The sequence below is a fragment of the Nerophis ophidion genome, linkage group LG10 (genome assembly GCF_033978795.1).
Source record: "Nerophis ophidion isolate RoL-2023_Sa linkage group LG10, RoL_Noph_v1.0, whole genome shotgun sequence".
NCBI classification, from domain to species: domain Eukaryota; kingdom Metazoa; phylum Chordata; class Actinopteri; order Syngnathiformes; family Syngnathidae; genus Nerophis; species Nerophis ophidion.
In genome coordinates this window covers 45243830-45267404 of record NC_084620.1, presented here as the reverse complement: position 1 = coordinate 45267404, position 23575 = coordinate 45243830, and the positions used below count along the sequence as shown (strand labels likewise).

Sequence of the window (23575 nt, the reverse complement as noted above, 5' to 3'; positions counted from 1 at the left end):
ATTCTTGTCGCTGTTGTGCTGTGCTTGCGGCGGTTTGATGAGGTAATCAAGTGTCGCCAGTAAACCTCTCATGCTGCAGTCGTCAACTCCCGTGCTGTGTGTGGGAGAGGGGAGGGGCTGCTGACTGGGTTAATATCTGTGTTTTACCTGACATGTACCGCGCGGTAAACGGCGTTTTAAAAAGTCATTAATTTTACTTTTTGAAACCGATACCGATAATTTCAGATATCACCTTTTAAAGCATTTATCCGCCGATAATATCAACAGGCCAATATTATCGGACATCTATAGTCAGGAATTGTGTCGTGGTTATCATTTATAGCGTTGTTTCCCAGTGAAAAAATACAAACACCTTTTTATTAGTTGTAGTTGTGATTGGATCTCCACTGTGATGTACCACCCGCCCCTCCCCTGCATGCTACTGTGATTGGATAGATTTCTTATTTGTCCCTTCCGCCTAGAGACAAAATTAAATACAGTATGATTGCATTTTCTCTTGTCAATTATGTTTGTCTCGTTTTTATTCGTCGACTAAATTGTCAATTAATTTTGTCATTGTTTTCATCATCGTGCAAATAAGATGAACATTTATAGTCAATGAAATTAACACTGATTCCGAGCAGAAAGCAGTTGTGGGGAGTGGGGATCATGAATTAGGTAGCTCTACAACAGAGGTTGGCAACCTTTACCACTCAAAGAGCCATTTTGACCCGTTTCACAAAGTAAACAATGGGAGCCACATAACTCTTTTGAAATTTATAATGAAATAATACTGCATACAGAGTTTTTTTTTTTGCTTTGTGCTATGTATAAATCAGGGGTCTCAGACACGCGGCCCGCACCCAATATGAAAATATAATGTTAGTGCGGCCCGCGAGTTTTATATGAATGCCGCTTGACAGCGTCACACCTGCTAACCCTCCCAATTTTCCCGGGAGACTCCGGAATTTCAGAGTAATTATTCTCTCGAATGTACGCTGGTGTTCACCCAATGAACAATAATAAGGGCGTACAATGATGGCACTACCGCTAGCGCCCTCTACGTCTTGTACAAATGGTTTGCCAGCCCAAAGAATTGTTTGACGAGGCTAATGCAGACTCACGTAAGAGACTGCAAGGCATCCTTATTCAACAGCAATACAGGTCACACTGAGGGTGGCCATTTAAACAACTTTAGCACTCGTACTAATATGCGCCACACTGTGAACCCACACCAAACAAGAATGACAAACACATTTCAGGAGAACATCCGCACTATAACAAAACAGAAGAAATACCCAGAATCCCATGTATCCCTGAGGACACCGGGCTACATTATGCACCCAGCTACCACCAACCCAACCGCGCCCCTCCGTGCGTCGGTTGAGATGGGCGGGGTTGGCTAGGGCGGGGCTGTATAATGTAGCCTGGAAGAGTCAGGGATACATGGAATTCTGGGTATTTGTTCTTTCGTGTTCATGTTGTGTTATAGTGAGGATGTTCTCCTGAAATGTGTTTGTCATTCTTGTTTGGTGTGGGTTCACAGTGTGGCGCATATTAGTAAGAGTGTTAAAGTTGTTTATATCACAACTCTCAGTGTGACCTGTATGGCTGTTGAGCAAGTATGCCTTGCAGTGGCGTATGCGTTCAGATAGAGGTCGCAACCAAAATGTGACCGGCCGGCCGGCACGCAGATAGCGTGGTGAAAATCCTGGCGTGATGAAATGTAGAAAGGGTGTTAGAGGCATTGTCATCACAGCACGCCCTCAAAGTTGATGTCTGAAAAATATTTTCCCGGGAGATTTCTGATTGAGACACTGAAATTTTGAAATCTACCGGACTTTTCCGGGCGGTTGGCAAGTATGCGGCTGAGCCACATCAGAGTGGTAAAAGAGCCGCAGGTTGCCGATCCCTGCTTTACAGGCACTGACCGAATTCCTGAAGAGGAATTTCTACACCATTTTGTTGCACCTGGCGAGCAAACACGCGTATGAACATCTCTAGGTAAAGTTGACAGTTTCCGTCTTAACAGAGCAAGCATGCCTGATAGAAAAAGTTCAAAAATATGGTTTCACTTTTAAACATGTCCAAGATTAATGCAAATTTGGATATGCTAGATGGGTGTAAAAATAATGGATTTTCAAATGAATTGCAATTCTTACTTGTAACGATTCTTAATTGACCTTCAACTTTCAAATTTGTTTAAGTGACCAGACATGCACGTTGCAATCAAACAGCTGGTGCTGAATTAGTACAATACTTACAGCGCAAACACTTTGTAGGGTTCAATGACTGGCCCATTCAACTTCGTGCCAATAGACGACAGTACTTTTTGACTACAGCAAACTGAAATAAAAGCATGTAACCAGATGAGACTCAGATGTGTAACAAAACCGGATCCAAAAGATAGAATTATCAGCTCTGAGTAAAATTGAGATGTAGACACAAAAAAGTATTTAAAATTGGTATCATGTCGATTTGCAAGTACTGGTAACCGGTACCATATCGGTTCAAATGTGACGGGTACACATTCTTTATCTGGAATTTGTTAGTTCCAGAAAAATCCTTTAGAAATCATTGTATTATTGAGGTACCCGAAAGTGTTTTTTTTCTTGCATCTGCATGTTACACATTTTAAAATAATTTTTTAAAATTATTTACATGTTGTTTTTTTCTCAGTGGGAGTGCTGCGGCGCCTTTGGCGCGGACGACTGGAACCTCAACATTTACTTCAACTGCACCGATACGAACCCCAGTAGGGAAAAGTGTGGTGTTCCGTTTTCCTGCTGCACCAAGGATCCAGCGGTAAAAAAAATATATATAAAATTAAAATGTAAATATTCATTGGAACCCTTTTTTTAGTAAGAAGCAATAGGAAATATTCGTAGTATTGATATTGTAGTGAGATTGACTATACTGTTTGTTTTTGTTCAGGAGGACGTGATAAACACTCAGTGTGGATATGACATCCGAGCAGAACCGGTAACTAACCTCTAATTGTGTATAAGCAGCACTTTATCTGAACATTTGGTTTGAGAAACATGTCATGCACTGCCCTGACTATTCTAGAATAACACCAACATTTTTTCTGTCATCTTTCACTTATGCCTTCTCCCTCTGTCAGTTTTGACTTGAAATGCATGAAAATCTGTCGAGGAACCCTTATTTCCCAGTGAACAACATATACTTTTCTTTAGCGCTTCAGTGCAATATTGCGTTTTTGCTTTCTCTGTCTGTTTTCCCCGCCGCAGACTTTGGATCAAACGTAATCATGACAAATTGTGATATATTTTTAAGAAGCAGACAGCAAAACAACACAGTTGAGACTAATCTGTCATAATACAAAACCCAAAACCAGTGAAATTGGCATGTTATGTAATTCGTAAAAAAAACAGAATACAATAATTTGCAAATCCTTTTAACTTATTTTCAATTGAATAGATAGGGACAAGCAGTAGAAAATGGACATGGATGGGTAGACTGCAAAGACAAGATATTTAATGTTCGAACTGAGAAACTTAATTTTTTTTTTTTAAATATTCATTAACTTAAGAATTTAATGGCAGCAACACATTGCAAAAAAGTTGGCACAGGGGCTTTTTTACCACTGTGTACATGGCCTTTCCTTTTAACAACACATAGTAAACATTTGGGAATTGAAGAGACCAATTTTTGAAGCTTTTCAGGTAAAATTATTTCCCATTCTTGCTTGAGGTACATCTTAAGTTGTTCAACAGTCTCTGTTGTCGTATTTCAGGTTTCATATTGTGCCACACGTGTCTTGGCACTGTTTTGCTGAAATAAGCATAATACCTATGATAATGTTGCTTTGATGGCAACATATGTTGATCCAAAACCTGTATGTACCTTTCAGCATTAATGGTGCCTTCACAGATGTGTAAGTTACCCATGCCTTGGGCACTAATACACCCCCATACAATCACAGATGATGGCTTTTGAACTTTGCACCTATAACAATTTGGATGGTTCTTTTCCTCTTTGTTTCGGAGGACACAACGTGCACAGTTTCCAAAAACAATTTGAAATGTGGACTTGTTAGACCACAGAACACTTTTCCGCTTTGCATCAGTCCATCTTGGATGAGAGCTCGGGCCCAGCGAAGACGGTGGTGTTGCTGGGTGTTGTTGATAAATGGCTTGGCTTTCGCTTTGCATAGAGGTTTAACTTGCACTTGCAGATGTAGCAACAAACTGTAGTTACTGTCAGTGGTTTTCTGAAATGTTCCTGAGCTGTACCGCCTGATGGATCTTAGGTCTGGAATATCATCCCATACGTGCAGTGAATTCTCCAGATTCTCGGAACCTTTTGATGATATTACGGACCGTAGATGGTGAAATCCCTAAATTCCTTGCAATAGCTCGTTGAGAAATGCTGTTCTTAAACTGTTCGACAATTTGCTCACGCATTTGTTCACAAAGTGGTGACCCCCGCCCCATCCTTGTTTTATGAATGACTGAACATGTCATGGAAGCTGCTTTTATACCCAATCATGGCACACACCTGTTCCCAATTAGCCTGTTCACCTGTGGGATGTTCCAAATAGGTGTTTGATGAGCATTCCTCAACTCTCTCAGTCTTTTTTGCCCCTTCAGCCAGCTTTTTTGACATGTTGCAGGCATCAATTTCCAAATGAGCCAATATTTTAAAAAAATAACAGTCTTCCAGTTTGAACGTTAGATATCTTGTCTTTGCAGTCTATTCAATTGAATATAGGTTGAAAAGGATTTTGCAGATCATTGTATTCTGTTATTTTTCACCATTTACACAACGTGGCAACATCACTGGTTTTGGGGTTTGTTCAACAAACGGCCTTTCTTCAGCAATGTGTCTGAGGTTTAACGCATTTTGGGGCAAAAGTGCTAATTGGTCAATCAATCCATTCTTTCTCCTTAAAAAAGTAATTAGTTACAATTACAAATTACTCTGCCAAAAAGTAATTGAGTTAGTACCTCATAGTAAAAGTAATTAGCTGCTCAGTAACTGTGGTGTTATTTTTCATTTTAATTTCAAATTACTATTACATTTGATGATTGAGGAATAAAATCGGTACATACACTATTTTACAACATTTGGCATTTGTCTTAACTCAAAGGATTCCAGTGTGCCATATGATATGCAAAGAAATAAATATGCATAAAAAAGAAATATTCCGTAAAGCAGGGTGTCTTCAGTATGGCCCGCAAGACGCCATGAGTTTAATAATGAATCTGGCCCGGAGGGGTGTTTCCGAATTAATATTGTATATACTACAATATGTATGCCAAAAATATGCCACCATGTTGTGGAAAATGTGAGTAAAGCAAGACAATGACCAACAATTGGGACCTGATGTGATTTTTTTTTTTCATTGTCATTGTCATTTTATTGTCATTGTTCATTAAGAATAACGAAATTGTAGAAAACAGCACAGCAAGCACTTATATGACCCAATACTAACAACCTTCACTACGAATGGCGCAAAAAAAAAATGCAACCAACACAAAAACTACGCACTTGGTCAAACATAACACAACCTGCTCACTGAACTTTGTTGTTTTATAAAAAAGAAAACGTCCACGCACCATAAAAAAAATTCTAAATAACACCCATATAAATCCATCTTAATGCACGATGGGAAAAATGCAAAACACTCTCTCCACAGTTTGGCACATTTTAGTTGCTTGATATTTCTGATTGATTACAAAACTTTAAAGAGGTCGTCACGGAAGTAAACTTTAACATACTCTTAATATCCAATTATATTAATTATATATCCATTATATTATAATATGTTCACACACACACATATACTGTACATATATGTATATATATATAAATATATATATACACACACACACATATATATATATATAAATGTTTATATGTATGGAAATATATTTATATGTATGTATATATATATATGTATATGTATGTATATATATATGTATATACATATATATGTATTTGTTTATATATGAAAATATATATATGTATATGTATATGTGTTTATATATGAAAAAATATATATATATATTTATATATATGTATATGTATGTATGTATGTATGTAATATATATATATATATATACACGTGTGTGTGTATATATATATATATATATAATATGTATGTGTGTGTTAGTTTCCATGCTTTCGGCCCCTGACAAACTTTTTTAGCCCAATGCGGCCGCCAAGTTAAAAATGGGGCGCATTTGGCCTTTAAGTAATGCAATTCTCTGCACCTGTATACCAAAATACCATAATCTAAATGTTATGTTATCACTGCACCTTAACTGTAATCTAATTGTTATGTTATCACCGCACCTAAACCGTAATCTAAATGTTATGTTATCACCGCACTTTAACCATAATCTGAACACGGAAGTGAAGCACCACCCACCTCTGAACGACACACGCAGCAGGCGTTTGCTGCAGGAATGTTAAAAATGGGGAGCATTTGGCCTTTAAGTAGTGCAATTCTCTGCACCTGTATACCAAAATACCGTAATCTAAATGTTATGTTATCACTGCACCTTAACTGTAACCTAAATGTTATGTTATCACCGCACCTTAACCGTAATCTAAATGTTATGTTATCACTGCACCTTAACCGTAATCTAATTATTATGTTATCACTGCACCTTAACCATAATCTGAACACGGAAGTGAAGCATCACCCACCTCTGCACGACACGCGCAGCAGGCGTTTGCTGCAGGGACGTCATCTTCTTACGGCGAAAAATAGTCCTTTCCTGTCGGGAGATAGTTTCACAAGGTACACTTTCTTTTGTGTATTTTTGCTCACTTGTGGCTCATTATTAGCAAGTGAACTGCATCCAAGTTCCGCCCGCTATAGCACGGGACGAGGGTCGAAAAGGAAATTTTGGTGTTAATTGCCAATGTCAAAAAATTAGCGCAGTTATTGAAATTTATAGTAAACGTGTTATTATCGTGTTAACTTTGACAGCCCTAGTAATAATGCATTCCAATTTCCACGTATGTGCAGATTTTGGGTCAAACGCGATCCCAGTTATCTGATAGCCTGATAGTGTTTCCTAGCGACCAGCAGCAAGTAGTCCGTCTCAGACACTGGTAACTACTCCAACATAAAAGTGTAATTGGCTTTTCATCACTCTTTCTTTGTCACTCTGTGATTTTTGACACATTTGGGGTAGAATCAACAATCCAGCTCTTCTCACTCAAGACAGAAAGCATTCTCATTGACCTTTTCAGTGCAATTGTCTGCAAACTTTCAGTTAAACGTCATCTTGTAATACGGAAAGCAGCAACCGTTTTTGTGTAATCCTGCCAACTAAGTTACAATGAAGCAACTCCGCAGGACTCCGAGCAAAAAGACTACATCAACGTGAAAGGCTGTGTGCCGCAGTTTGAGAAGTGGCTCCAGGACAACCTCACCTTGGTGGCCGGGATATTCATCGGAGTGGCGTTACTCCAGGTTAGTATATCCGGCTAGAAGGTTCCCTTTATTGTAGTAGTCATGTGTTTTACAGAGTTGTGTCAAATCTTGCAGATCTTCGGGATTTGTTTGGCGCAAAACCTTGTCAGCGACATCGAAGCCGTGCGGGCAAGCTGGTGAGAAAACTATAATTATTTCTCATTATAAAGTAACATACTTGTTTACATATTTTAAAGCTATCTGTCTTTATCTTACATCGTAGTGCATCAATCTTCTGCTGATGAGTAGAAAAAAGCTAGATTTGACTTTGCTCCTTTATTAAGTAAACACTGGGTATCTCTAAAGTCAAAAATTTTTTCGGATGTTATTAATTTGTTGTTAAATATTTATTGCTGAATGTAATAAACCACAATGTCTTTTTCCACGCCAATCATTAGCTATGATGCTTGTGGTTATGTGCTATTTTTACGATAACGTCTGGTTTACGTAAAATTATTTTTGCAGTTTTTTTGCAGTTTGTTTAGTTTTTTTAAAGCAGTGGTTCTCAAATGGGGGTACGCGTACCCTTGGGGGTACTTGAAGGTATGCCAAGGGGTACGTGAGATTTTTAAAAAATATTTTAAAAATAGCAACAATTCAAAAATCCTTTATAAATATATTTATTGAATAATAATTCAACAAAATATGAATGTAAGTTCATAAACTGTGAAAAGAAATGCAACAATGCAATATTCAGTGTTGACAGCTAGACTTTTTGTGGACATTTTCCATAAATATCGATAAACATTTCTTTTTTTGGGAACAAATGTTTGGAATTAAGTTTATGAATCCAGATGGATCTCTATTACAATCCCCAAGGAGGGCACTTTAAGTTGATGATTACTTTTATGTGTAGAAATCTTTATTTATAATTGAATCACTTGTTTATTTTTCAACTACGTTTTAGGGTTTTTTTAATCTTTTTTTTCCAAATTGTTCAAGAAAGACCATTACAAATGAGCAATATTTTGCACTGTTATACAATTTAATAAATCAGAAACTGATGACATAGTGCTGTATTTTATTTCTTTATCTCTTTTTTTCAACCAAAAATGCTTTGCTCTGATTAGGGGGTACTTGAATCAAAAAAATATTCACAGGGGGTACATTACTGAAAAAAGGTTGGGAACCACTGGTTTAAAGGACAATTAAAAAGATAGCTACTCCAAATTTAGCACCATGCTAATTTCCACCTGTGGTCCTTTTAAGGCACGGTTAGCATCCACAATCAAAATGACACAACAAGATTAAAAATATATAATATTAAAGTTAAAATTTAAAATGCAGGTGCAACATACAAATACAAGGTGCTACATTGTCTATTGTCACGCTAGTCAGTAGCTGTGATGCTTGCGGTTATGTGCTATTTTTACGATGGCATCTGGTTTACGTCAAATTATTTTGCAGTTTCTGTTCATTTTGTTTAAAGGACAACTAAAAAGATGGCTGCTCCTAATTAAGCACCATGCTCATTCCATCTGTGGTCCTGCTAAGGCACGTTTTACATCCACAATTAAAATGACACAGCAAGATTAAAGTCACAATTTAAAGTACAGGTGCGATATACAAATACAAGGTGTTAGTGACACATTTGTGTGCACTGTTGTCAAGTTACGGCATTTTAGGATTGATCTTCTGAATTGTAATGCGTTTATTGTTACTCCATTAGGGTGCCCCCCACCCTCTCGGTGCGACAACCACAACTGCCCACGAGCAAGAAAGCGTACTATGCGTGAGACATTGTGCGTAGTTAGTTAGTGGGTGGTAGAAATCCTAATAGCTTTCGCTTACTTGTGCTGTGTCTTGTTTGTTGTGTTGTAGTAATATTAAGCTATTAAATTAGGAATGTTTTGTGGTAGCGCTGGCATCAGTGCGTTAAAGGGCAAGATGAAGTAGCAATACATAAAATGAATATGATATTCCTGTTCCTGCTTCGACTTTGTGTCGATTTAGTGCTAGAATTTGTAGAATTGTACGTAGTAGACTGGGGGGCTGTAAGTTCCAGTGTTTACTCATTATATCTGTCTTTCTCTACTAGTTTCTTTACCTAAAGAAGAAACAGCACTTTATTTTGAACAGGTAAGCAGGCAATTTTTCCCCCAAAATTCCAGAATTTGGTTGAATGTGAGTGTGAATGTTGTCTGTCCATTTGTGTTGACCCTGTGATGAGGTGGCCACTCGTCCAGGGTGTACTCCGCCTTCCGCCCGATTGAAGCTGAGATAGGCACCAGCGCCCCCCGCGACCCAAAGGGAATAAGCTGTAGAAAATGGATGGATGGATGGTTGAAATTGACAATAGAGATATAGTGTTTGGTCCATGTTGATATCTGAAGTACTTTTAGCGACAAACTAGAGCTGGGCGATATTATCGATAAACTCGATATATCGTGGGTTTGTTTCTGTTCGATATAGAAAATGACCATATCGTGATATTCGAGTGTATATTCTCACACAGTTGCTTTTAGCTGCGGGCATTACACTGCATGCTTTTCCCACTCGTTCTTGTCTTTCCTTCTCACAGAGACATAAACAAGCGCACCTTCTTACATGCGTCACGTGTGCAATGTCACACGCCCTCCCAGAGCAGAGAGGTAGCTACATGGGAGAAGGTGCGAATCTGGTAACAAATGAAGGAAGAATTAATTACCAAGAAAAACAGCACGGAGTGTATCGTCTGGGGGTGGTTTGGCTTCAAGCGGGAACATGTTGAACAATTATGCGGCAAAAGCGTTGTAACAAAAAGTAGCAGCACTGCTGATATTTAGAATCATTTGCAAAGTCACCCGCTAGAGCAGGGGTCGGGAACCTTTTTGGCTGAGAGAGCCATACAAGCCAAATATTTTAAAAAGTATTTCTGTGAGAGCCATATAATATATTTTTTTAACACTGAATACAAGTAAAGGTGTGCAGTTTTAAGTAAGACCAACATTTCTAGAGTATTATAAGTCTCTTATACGTTTTAATAACATTGTTATTCTGAAGCAAACCAACGATAAATAAAATAATTTTTACCGGTAATGCGACTTCTTGAACAGTTGCGGTAGGAACCGGATGGATGGATTAAAATGCATGAGAATGTTTTATATTTTGAACGTTATTTTTGACACTGTGATTACCAGCGGAATTATTAATTACTTACCGTGTTAAGCAATGTCAGCTAAGATTTATCTGGAGCCAGGTGCAGTCATCAAAAGAGCCAGGTCTGGCTCTAGAGCCATAGATTCCCTACCCCTGTGCTAGAGAATGAAGAGTGCTTGAAACTGTGCATGTCAACATCTCCTTTTGGTGCCACACCCACTTAATGCAGAAGCAACAATTTCCAGATCAACACTGTATGAAAAAAAAATCAACAGAAGGAGTTAACGTCCGCAGAAACCTACCACAGAACGAAGGACGTACACCGTTTGATTTCCTATTATGCAGCTCATTTGTATTTGACCGTTCTTGAAATATCTTGCGTGACATCATGCACAAAAGTGCACTTTATTTGTTGTAAACTATTGTAGTGGCGCTCTGTACAAAAAGTGCACTTTAATTTTGTGTTGTTTTGATAAGTCATCATAGTGACATCATGCACAAAAGTGCACTAATTGCTTGTTTTAAAATGACTCTGACAATCTTGCACTTTGTTTTGGAAATTAAATGAATGTGCCACTGCTTAATAACTGTTTAATAAACACAGTTTTGGTCAATTGACTTAGTTGGGATTGCCCTCTGCATGAAAGTTTAAAATGAGTATATATTAATGCAGTATGAACAATAATGTTTTAATGTAGACACATAGAATCATCATACTGGTGTGATTACAGTATTTTTCGGATTATAAATCGCTCTGGAGTATACGTCGCACCGGCCCAAAATGCATAATAAAGAAGGATAAAAACATTTATACGCCGCACTGGAGTATAAGTCGCATTTTTGGGAGAAATTTATTTGATACAATCCAACACCAAGAATAGACATTTGAAAGGCAATTTAAAATAAATAAATAGTGAACAACAGGCTGAATAAGTGTACGTTATATGACGCATAAATAACCAACTGAGAAGGTGCCTGGTATGTTAACGTAACATATTATGGTAAGAGTCATTCAAATAACTAACATATAGAACATGCTATACGTTTACCAAACAATCTGTCACTCCTAATCGATAAATCCGATGAAATCTTCTTCCTCGATGTTGCTTCTAAACAACTCTGCCAACTCCAAAGGTGTGCACCGCTTCCTCTTGTTGTTTTCTGCTGCATATTTCACTACATCCAGCTTGTAATCTGCAGTACATGATTTCCTTTTCGGTGCCATTTTTGTTTAGCCCTTCTCAGTTTTTCTAAGTTACCGCCAAAGATGAAATGATCAATTTTAATAGCTACGGCAGTAGCATATAGCAGTTAACATTCCATGACCCACAATGCACTTCTGCCATTACCTTCCCCCGCCGAGTTCTTATTGGTTGACGTGTATGTGACGATAGCTGACGTGTGTGTGTGACGATTGCTGACATTTTCTTCGTCTCCTCTGCGAATGAGATAAATAATATTATTTGATATTTTACGGTAATGTGTTAATAATTTCACACATAAGTCGCTCCGGAGTATATGTCGCACCCCCGGCCAAACTATGAAAAAAAAATTGCGACTTATTGTCCGAAAAATACGGTATATGCATTAAGTGTTCATTTAAGGCTAAGGCAAAAATATTGAGATATATATCGTGTATCGTGATATGGCCCAACGATATTGAGATATTAATAAAATGCCATATCGCCCAGACCTACGACGAACACATTTTTATTGCGACCCAGACTGTTCTCTGACCCATAGGGATGGGTACCTTTCGCAATTGAACTGATACAGCATCGATTCCCGGTACCTGTCAATCGATAACAGTACCAATTTTCTGTGTTTTGTGTGTGTTCGTGCGGTACTAAATGTTTTTATATTTACCTTATTTTCCGGACTGTAAGGCGCATTTAAAATCGTTTTTTTTCTTTAGTGATTTACGGAATAATTCTGGTTTTGCCTACAGTCCTCAAAGCATTTTTGTTGGTACGTGGTGTAATGATAAGTGTGACCAGTAGATGGCAGTCAAACAAAAGAGATACGTGTAGAGTGTAATATGATGGCAATGTGGCTCTTTTTGTGCTGTATTTTCCATTGAAAATATAGCACAGCGCTCAAAAACTATCAAAATCTTTTAGCACGAGTTTGGTAGGCTATGAAGCCGAACCGCTTGATTGATTAAACATACGAATATTATTTTGATCTGTGTATAAGGTAAGACATTATCTGGTGTTATGTTTCGCAATATTTTGCAAAAGCAACTTTGCTTATCTTCAGGTATCTGCTAATCTGTAATTGCGATCTGCATAAATCTTGAAAAATTGCGCGCGTCAGCCTTTGTAGTCCGTGCGACCTTGTAGTCGATAAACTTCTTATTTTTCTCTCTATTTTTTTTGTTTTTATTATGGGACATTCATCCTTTGCTGTTGCCATTTCTAATATAAAGTAGTGTAAAGTTCTTACTTATATCTGTCAGTAAACTCGCCATGAAAGCGCTAAAACATACCGGTGTAGTGAGTTTACATTATTTACCCAAGGAACTTTAGTCATTAGAGAGTTCTGGTCGGATTGTTTTTCACGGGACACAATTCCTGAGTTGTTTCCCAATAAGGAGATGCGGCTTCGTTATTGATTGAAGTAAAGTCTGAATGTCATTAAATCAGTTTGCTCCATCTTTTGACACTTCTTCCACTCCTGTCCTTGCACGCTACACCGCTACAACAAATATGACGGGGAGAAGATACTGCCGAAGGTGAGCCACTTAAATCATACAAAACGGCGCATCCGGAAGCGACTGTCAGAAGATGCTAGAAGATGATTTGTAGAACATCATTTCTGCAACATTTTGACCAAACAACCACCATTACATGTTATGTACACCACAAGGGAGTGTCTTTAATGCGCTTTATAATCCGGTGCGCCTTTTGTATGAAAATAGACCTGAATAGACCCGCTAATCGGCAGTGTGCCTTATAATCCGGTGCGCCCTATGGTCCGGAAAATATGGTAAATTGATAGTAACATTGCAATGTTATAAAATAAAATTGAAATTAATATGACTCCTTTAATGCGCCCTATAATCCAGTGCGCCTTATATATGAAAACAGATCTAAAATAGACCATTCATCGGCAGTGCGCTTCATAATCCGGAGCGCCCAATAGTCCGGAAAATACGCTAAAATTTCATACTGTGCTGTCCAGTTATGTATTGTTTTCTTCCAGTCTCATCTGTAACTATTACATTGTAGACGTTGCGTGCATTTATAATTCCAGGACACTGGGTGGCGATAGTGTACAGACTATAAATGAGAACAATGAAATTGTCAGGACCTTGTAAATAAAGCCAGCAAAACTCCAGATAAATTTCTCTTTGAGTGGATATATCACAGCAAGTTTGCATTCATTTCGGTTTGTCTTCAGCATGTTTCTGTAGTCAGGAAATTTGTCTTTCAGTTGAGCCTACAAAGTGTTTATACTGTAAGTATTGTACTTTTTACACACCAGCTGTTTTGAATGTAACATGCAGCTTAGTTGTGGTTTTAATTACCAAATTTGGAATTGTTGAATTTGCCATGTAAAATTACTGATGCTAATGAGTAGTATGTTTATGCCATAGCCTATGTAAATTAGTATCAAGCTAAAGCGCTTTCTATCGGGCATGCTTCCTTTAATTTTTTGACATGAAAAAATGGCAACACTACCTCGAGGGTGCCCGTTTGAGTCCGCTATGAGTTTTTGAGTGCTCGATTGCCCGACAAGTGTATCAAAATGTGGTACCGTTTGGTTTTACGCTAATTGTTACCCAGTAGTACCTATAGAAGAACTAAATTCTGTACCCATGCCTAATGATGTGTTTTGCACAAAAATCTGAGTTTTGTCCAACCTGTAGAAATATTATTTAAGTATAGTACTGTTATTAACTCACACTTTGTTTAACTTCAAGAGATAGCATATTTTTTTAAATCTCAGGTACAGTTAGACTTTTTGAAGTGTTATCCAGTTAACGGGGCACTATTTCTTATAGCCACAAAAAAATTTACCAAAATGTTAAACAGATACGATAATATAAAAACACCTTTGAAGAGCACTTTTTAAGACGAAGGAAAAAAAAATTGCTGAAGGATTTTTTTCTTTTTTTTTGTCTTGGTTAAGCGGATTTTACGAACTCAGCTCCTGGACTTGAGGCCTCCATGAGGACGTCAAGAGCAGGACGGATGACTCCACTGCTCACCTACACCGCGACAAGTATGGATCCCAATGCACTACACGCAGATTGTAACATGTTTTAAGATGAAATGATCTTCATGCTGATAACATAGTTGTGTTTTTGCCATTCCACTGTGGAGGAATTCTTGTGTTTGCCGTACGACTGAATGCTATTCAGCGCCGTGGTACGGATCACTTGCTCTGGTGTGCCAGAGAGTCTCGGGACAAAACACAGTTAACCGTCTTCTTTCGTTACTTGTTTGACCTTTTCAACATTTAAGTTTTTTGCGGGAGAAATCGAACCAGACCATTTAGGTAAAAGTCAATCAGATCCATGCCAATTAAAGAGACTGTGCAACATTTCCATTCCAACCTTTGGAGTAATTGTGTGATGTGTTTGCACCAGGGCTTGCACAGACCAGTCGGCCTTAAAGGGGAACATTATCACAATTTCAAAAGGGTTAAAAACAATAAAAATGAGTTCCCAGTGGCTTGTTTTATTTTTCGAAGTTTCTTTCAAATTTTTACACCTCCCGGAATATCCCGAAAAACTGCTTCAAAGTGCCTGATTTTCACCATCGCTATATCCACCCGTCCATTTCCCTGTGACGTCATACAGGGCTGCCAATACAAACAACATGGCTGTTACCACAGCAAGATATAGCGACATTAGCTCGGATTCAGACTCGGATTTCAGCGGCTTAAGCGATTCAACAGATTACGCATGTATTGAAACAGATGGTCGGAGTATGGAGGCAGAAATTGAAGAAGAAATTGAAGCTATTGAGCGAATAGCTATTGACGCTATTCGGCCATAAAATGGGTGTACCTAATGAAGTGGCCCATAGCATGGCTGCCCTATTAGCATCGCTGGTAAAATGTGCGGACCAAACAATCAGGACTTTCGCATCTTGTGACACTGGAGCAACTTAAATCCGTCGATTGGTAAGTGTTTGTTTCGCATTAAATGTGGGTATCTAGTATTCAAATGTACATACAGCTAGCGTAAATAGCATGTTAGCATCGATTGGCGTAGCATGTTAGGACCGATTAGCTGGCAGTCATGCCGTGACCAAATATGTCTGATTAGCACATAAGTCAACAACATCAACAAAACTCACCTTTGTGATTTCGTTGACTTAATCGTTGCAAATGCATCTGCAGGTTATCCATACATCTCTGTGCCATGTCTGTCTTAGCATCGCTGGCAGACACTCTGGCAAATTCAATGGGGGTCTGGCGGCAGATTTCTTGAATCCCTCCCTGTTAGTGTTGTTACACCCTCCTAAAACACACCGACGAGGCATGATGTCTCCAAGGTTCCAAAAAAAAGTCGAAAAAACGGAAAATAACAGAGCTGAGACCCGGTGTTTGTAATGTGAAAATGAAAATGGCGGGTGTATTACCTCGGTGACGTCACGTTCTGACGTCTTCGCTAAAAGACCGATAAACAGAAAGGCGTTTAATTTGCCAAAATCCACCCATTTAGAGTTCGGAAATCGGTTAAAAAATACATGGTCTTTTTTCTGCAACATCAAGGTATACATATTGGCGCTTGCATAGGTTTGGTGATAATGTTCCCCTTTACGAGGCACAATGGCGTTTATTTTCTGACGTCGACTCGTCACACTGACACATCCTTGTAATGTGGGCCAGGACATCCAAGTAGAGTAGAAAAGGAGAGTTGGACTTGCTTGGATTTGTCTTCTTTTTCTTGATTTGTGTGCTTTTAACATGGTTAAGTAGCATATTATTACGTATAATTCTGAAAATCTCACCCGGTTAGTAGGGTGGTGAATCTTTGGGCGCCACACGATTCTATTCTTGAGGGTAACAATTCGATTTAGAATTGATTCTCGATTCTAAAACATTTCCCGATTCATAATGATTCTCAATATAAAACCAATACTTTTTAGTAAAATTACGTGCCAGATAAATGGTAAATTGGTTGTACTTGTATAGCGCTTTTCTACCTACAAGGTACTCAAAGCGCTTTGACACTACTTCCACATTTACCCATTCACACACACATTCACACACTGATGGAGGGAGCTGCCATGCAAGGCGCTAACCAGCACCCATCAGGAGCAAGGGTGAAGTGTCTTGCTCAGGACGCAACGGACGTGACGAGGTTGGTACTAGGTGGGGATTGAACCAGGGACCCTCGCGTTGCGCACGGCCACTCTTCCACCGCCCTCCCGGGGCCATAGTTATACGATTTAAATACAGAACAGCTCTGATCGATACTTTTTCAAAATACGGGTTTTGTTGAATAAAATTCTACCCAAATTTTCAATAAAGTCAAATACAAATAGGCATACTTGCCAACCCTCCCCAATTTCCGTGCCCCTCCCGAAAATATCCCGGGGGAACCATCCTCCTTAGTTTCTCCTGATTTCCACCCGGACAACAATATTAGGGGCGGGCCTTAAAGGCACTACCTTTAGCGTCCTCTCTCACCTGAAAAGGAGACTATTATATATGTCTCCGTTATCCATAGGTTTATCTGTAACCCATAAAGTAGGCTGGCACAGAGCTATTTCTTAGCGTGTGTTTATTCCAGCTGGCACGTTAATACACTGACACACAACATCCGGATTCCCATCATGCATTGCACCAAAACTACAGCCAGTAGTAATGGCCGACAACATAACAGAGACAAAGCAGAAGAACGAAGAAGAGACATGGGTACGACGAGTAAGAAGAAGAAGTACGCTGGCAAGTTCCAAAATGATTGGAAAAAATTATTTCAGTTCATCCAAGACAGCTCGAAGGAGAAGGGGTATTCTGCCTGCAAATTTTTTTAGATCAGCTTTTTCTATTGAACACGGTGGCCGAACAATATACTCATTCATGAACTGATTACTTTATTTATATATATATATATATATATATATATATATATATATATATATATATATATATATATATATATATATATATATATATACACACACATATATGTATATACACATATATATGTATGTATGTATATGTATATATATATATGAGGTTGAAAATATTTACACGAATTTGGAGGTCTCAAGGTTGGCAAGTATGCATATAAGGCAACAGAAAAAGTATCCAACACTTCTCTTTTCTAAAGTAAATCTGTACAGCAGATATAGATCATCTACGTCAGGGGTGTCAAACTCATTTTAGCTCAGGGGCCACATGTAGGAAAATCTGTGGACAAGCGGGCCTGACTATTAAACTCATGGCTTTAAAACAAAAAAATAAAGACAACTTCAGATTGTTTTCTTTCGTCTTACTTTGGCCAAAAATAGAACAAACACATTCTGAAAATATTACAATGAAAATATAGAAAAAAAGCGGTAAAGTTTAGATCCATGAAGGAAAGAAGAAAGTGAATGAATGTTTATAACTTTTACATATGCATAAAAAATGTTATTCTTTTGTTTAATTTGTTTTGTGAATTAATTAATGTTTGACAGCCTTTTTCCAAAACACAATATAGAATGTGAGATATAACAGGATAATGCATACATTTATCATTAGTTTTCAAAACGCTAACAAAAAAGTGGGACCCCAGAAATGTACTGTGGAACCCCATTTTGATGACTTGATGGGGTCCCTAGCCCCAACACTGATGGAGTATTGGTGCATGCAAAACACGCGGGCCGGTTCTAATACCGATCAAATATCATCCCGAGGGCCATAGATAATTAATTCGCGGGCCAAGTCCGGCCCGCGGTTCTTGACTTTGATATCCCTGATCTACATCAACAATATGATTAGTCAGAATGGCTGGGCGTATTTTTATTTTTATTTTTTTTTAAATCTTTTTAATTAAGAATTGTTACAAGTAAGACTTGCGATTCATCCGAAAATCAGGTGTTGTACTTCCTGTCAAGTTAGACCCTTATCAAGGCAAAAATCGGTGCAGGACCTTTTCGCTGGCATTTTGTGAAACACGCTTTGCATTTTTCTTCAAAGTTTTTGAGCATGGAGATGAGACTTTTAGACATGCATGTGTTTTTATTTATGACGAGGAAACAACGTCATCAGTGACTTATCGGCCTTCAACAATTCTGAAGTCCTGCACGTAAATGACTGATGATATATTTTTTTCCACGTCAAGATGTGGGACGCTTCACAAACCCGTAACGTGTTAACGTGGGAAGAAAACCCGGACTGGTGTTTTCCACAGTGAAATGTCAGAATTTTGAACACACTTCAAAACACTGTTCTCCCCACACAAAAAAGGTGAAACTCAAAAGTCGAGATGTTGGATACAGTAACAAAGATGGCGCATGTTGAGATCTCAAATACACACATGCCAAATGTGAATGTGACCAGAATGGGGAATGTCACAACTTTGTCAAGCTTGAAGACGCTTGTTGTCGTCTCATGTGGAGGTCTTAAATGAAACACTGGCACAAACATGAATCTACACACCCACCAGTCTCACGCTCACAAAAGTCGTGACGAAAATTTAAAGGGGAACATTATCACAATTTCAGAAGGGTTAAAACCCAGGGACTTGCACATGATTATATAGGTGCAGGGGCTCAACGTCAGAAAAGAGCAGGAAATGTTTTTTTCTGGTCCTTTACACAATATGGAAATTAATATAAAATTACATTTGCTAATAGGAAGCTAACTACTTAGCTGTGTGTCCTTTGTAGGTAAAAGTGATTGCCATTTCTTTTGTGTCAACATATTATTGTCATAATGAGTTAATTCACATTATAATAGGCCTGGAAGACATGAAAAGCAACAAAACACTGGTTTATTGTTAGGCTATTTATTGTTAAAGATAAGCACTTTAATATTGAACATTGAACAGTGCAACATGAACTTCGAAAAAATTAAATAAATAAATACCCAAATGGAAAAAACTTAAATGTGAAAATCTGTCCTTCTTCCCTTAACTTGATATAAACACCATCAAGTTGTAACTTACGGTCTTTCTCACTTAATGCTCAGACTAAACAACTGAAACGCAATACAACTTTATATCTAAACCTCTACTGTGAGAGAAATGTGATCCGCCGTAAACACAGTGCATTTTATTTAGAAAATTAACCCGGTGTTTGTTTTTGTATTTTGTACACTACTTCCTGTCCCGCACGACCTGCTCTGCTCTGTGCGGAATTGATGTGCCGTGCTCAGTTGATGCGCTGTGCTCCGACGTCCGGCAAAAACAGAAGCTGACACATTGAATAATAGAATAATACAGCGTTGTTCTGAAATATTACCCATATTAGATGCTGAATAAGTGGACGGCGAGTAGACCATAACTCACAGGTTCAAGTACCTCCACTGTCACGTGTCCTCAGGGACGCAGTTGGCTCTCTCTCCTCTCTCTCACTCACTCACTCGCCCTCTCTCCCTCTCTCTGTCGGAAGCGGCAGGCTCAAACAACCCGGTATTACAACAAGACGTGGAGTTTTTGTACCGCTGTTTTTTGTTTTGTTTTGTTTTTTTACATCCCAACAGGAATTTATTAATGTTGTTTAAAGAAAAAAAAAAAAACACACACACAGGCAGAGGGCACTTTTTAGGACGAGGCAAAAAAGGGCAGGGGTTCAAGCACCCATAGGGCTCTATGTGTGGACGTGCCAGTTAAATAATAAAAATCAGTTCCAAGTGGCTTATAGCACAGCAAATTATAGCGACATTAGCTCGGATTCAGACTTGGATTTTAGCGGCTTAAGCGATTCAACAGATTATGCATGTATTGAAACAGATGGTTGGAGTATGGAGGCAGATAGCGAAAACGAAATTGAAGAAGAAACTGAAGCTATTGAGGGAATAGCTATTGACGCTATTCGGGCATGCATGTCTGCGTTAGCATTGCCGGTAAAATGTGCAGACCAACCGATCAGGACTTTCACATTGACACGGGATCAACTTAAATCCGTCGATTGGCAAGTGTTTGTTTCGCATTAAATGTGGGTGGAAGGAGACGCTAGATGTAAATATAGTTTCAAATGTACATACAGGTAGCCTAAATAGCATGTTAGCATCGATTAGCTGGCAGTCATGCCGTGACCAAATATGTCTGATTAGCACATAATAACATCAACAAAAGTCACCTTTGTGATTTCGTTGACTTTATCGTTGGGAATGCATCTGCTATCCAGACATTCTTGTCATCTCTGTGCCATCTCTGTCGTAGCATCGCCGGTAAAAAAAAAACGAGGGACTTTCGCATCTCTTGACACTGGAGTAACTTAAATCTGTCGATTGGTAAGTGTTTGTTTGGCATTAAATGCGGATGGAGGGAAAGGCTGGATGTTAATATAGCTAGAAATGAGGCGTAATGCTGCAATATGTATACACAGCTAGCCTACCTAGCATGTTAGCATCGATTAGCATGCCGCGCTAATTGATGCACATTCTACGTAAATCAACTTGAATCCGTCCCTGATCGTGTTGTTACACCCTCCGACAACACACCGACGAGGCATGATGTCTCCAAGGTATCGCAAAACAGTCGAAAAAACTGAAAATAACAGAGCTGATTTGACTCTATGCGTGTGATGTGGTAGGGAAAAATGGCGTTGAGTACCGATGTGACGTCACGTTCTGACGTCGTCGCTCAGAGAGGGATAAACAGAAAGGCGTTTAATTCGCCAAAATTCACCCTTTTAGAGTTCGGAAATCGTTTGAAAAAATATATGGTCCTTTTTCTGCAACATCAAGGTATATATTGACGCTTACATACGTCTGGTGATAATGTTCCCCTTTAAGAAACACTATTGTCATTTATTGTTTTCTTTATGGGGACGCATGCCCATGTTCTTACAATTCATGTTTGTGTTTGTCAGTGAAACACTTCAGTATTTTCCTAAAGTTGTAGCACTGTTTATAAATGTGTAAATAAACAAAGGCTTCCCCATTTGTGTTCATATTTTGGTTTTGTTGTATTTATTTCTTTAAATCATTCAATCCATACAGTATGTAGCTGTGCACTCATGATTAGCCAATAATTTATCAATGTTTGATTGAAATATCATCTGTATATTTTTATCACCACCCTTACACGCACTTGAAGTAAACCTGGAGCGCTTGTTTTTTTGTTGGAAATGTTAAATGACGTTACAATTGCATTGTGTTTGTTGATTTGTAATTTTTGTTTTTGGTTGTGACTGTTAGGGTTACACAGTATGTCCCGTGAAAACTGTTACTTATTGTATGCTTTTGTCCATTGCATTGTTCAAAACATTTGAATGCTTTTGGAATAAAAGCTGATTTTCAAACATTTGTTCTGTGTTCTTTTACCCCATTAATGTCTTTTTGTGAGTTTTACTTGAAACATGAGCTTTTGTAAGGTTTGCAATCGTAAAAATTTGTTTTGACTCAATATGACCGTAATGTTCTTAGTAGGGTTGTGAATCTTTGGGTGTCCCACCATTTGATTCAATATCGATTCTTGGGGTCACGATTCGATAATGTATCGATTTTTTTCGTTTCGATTCGCGATTCAAAAACGATATTTTTCCAATTCAAAACGATTCTGTATTCATTCAATACATAGGATTTCAGCAGGATCTACCCCAGTCTGCTGACATGCAAGCAGAGTAGTAGATAAAAAAAAAAAAAACTGCTTTTATAATTGTAAAGGACAATGTCTTATAAAGTTTTTACAATTTGTTTTAACTATTAAACGAACCAAAAATTCGGCTTATTTTATTTTTGTGAAAATATTGGAAAAGAGTGTGTTGTCAAGCTTATGAGATGCGATGCAAGTGTAAGCCACTGTGACACTATTGTTCGTTTTTTAATTTTTATAAATATCTAATGATAATGTCAATGAGCGATTTTTAATCACTGGTATGCTGAAATTATAACTAATATTGATACTGTTGTTGATAATATTCATTTTTGTTTCACTACTTTTGGTTTGTTCTGTGTTATGTTTGTGTCTCCTCAATTGCTCTGTTTATTACAGTTCTGAGTGTTGCTGGGTCAGGTTTGGTTTTGGAACTGGATTGTATTCTTACGGTATTGCTGTGTAGTGGTTTGTTGGATTGATTAAAAAAAACAAAAACATCGATTTTTAAAAAATGAGAATCTATTCTGAATCGCACAACGTATTCGAATCGATTTTTTCCCACACCCCTAGTTCTTAGAATAAAGAGAAGATGCGTTTAAAGCAATACAAAATTGTTTCAAGGATAACTCCTAAACCAAACATGCAATATGTCTAATAATGCCTGTATTCATGTGTCTTTGTGATTTTAAATAAAAAAACATGCTTTTGTCAGATTTCAAAAAGAAATACATTTTTTTTACCACAATATGACAGTAATGTTCTTAGAATCTGAAGAAAACGCGTATGAAGCAATAAAACAATGTTTCTAAGATAATTCCTAAACCAATAATGCAATATTTCTAATAATGCCTGCACTAATATATCTTAGGGAGTTTTACTAGAAATGTGTGCTTTTTGTAAGGTTTTCAAACGCAAAAATTAGTTTTTAACTCAAATATGACAGTAATGTTCTTAGAATCCGGAAAAAATGAGTTGCATGCAATAAAAAAATGTTTCAAGGATAATTCCTAAACCAAACATGAAATATGCTTGTATTAATGTATCTTTGTGAGTTTTACTAGAAACATGTGCGGTTTGCAAACGCAAACATTTGTTTTTTACTCAATATCACAGTAATGTTCTTAGAATCCAGACAAAATTTGTTTAAAGCAATAAAATAGTTTCAAGGATAATTCTTAAACCAAACATGAAATGTGCCTATTGATGGCTGTACTAATATGTATTTGTGAGTTTTACTTGAAATGTGTGCTTTTTGTAAGGTTTGCAAACACAATTTCTTTTTTAACTCAATAGGACAATAATGTTCTTAGAATCCAAAGATGTGTGTGAAGCAATACAAAGTTGTTTCAAGC

At 37.9% G+C, this 23575-nt stretch overlaps 1 protein-coding gene across 4 annotated transcripts in view; it reads left to right on the top strand.

The window, feature by feature from the left end:
* The window catches only part of LOC133560889 (tetraspanin-5-like), a 48941-nt gene extending 27014 nt beyond the window's left edge, over window positions 1-21927 (top strand). The window contains exons 5-11 of one of the 4 annotated variants that reach the window (XM_061913907.1): window positions 2659-2784; window positions 2914-2961; window positions 7316-7432; window positions 7508-7569; window positions 9471-9511; window positions 13233-13244; window positions 14645-21927. In XM_061913907.1, coding sequence (XP_061769891.1) covers window positions 2659-2784; window positions 2914-2961; window positions 7316-7432; window positions 7508-7569; window positions 9471-9483 — 366 coding nt within the window. In that variant the 3' untranslated portion in view covers window positions 9484-9511; window positions 13233-13244; window positions 14645-21927. Of the gene's footprint in view, window positions 1-2658; window positions 2785-2913; window positions 2962-7315; window positions 7433-7507; window positions 7570-9101; window positions 9175-9470; window positions 9512-13232; window positions 13245-14644 lie in introns of all 4 variants that reach the window. The other 3 variants (XM_061913904.1, XM_061913906.1, XM_061913905.1) reach the window with 3 other exon arrangements.
* The last annotated feature ends 1648 nt before the right edge of the window (window positions 21928-23575 follow it).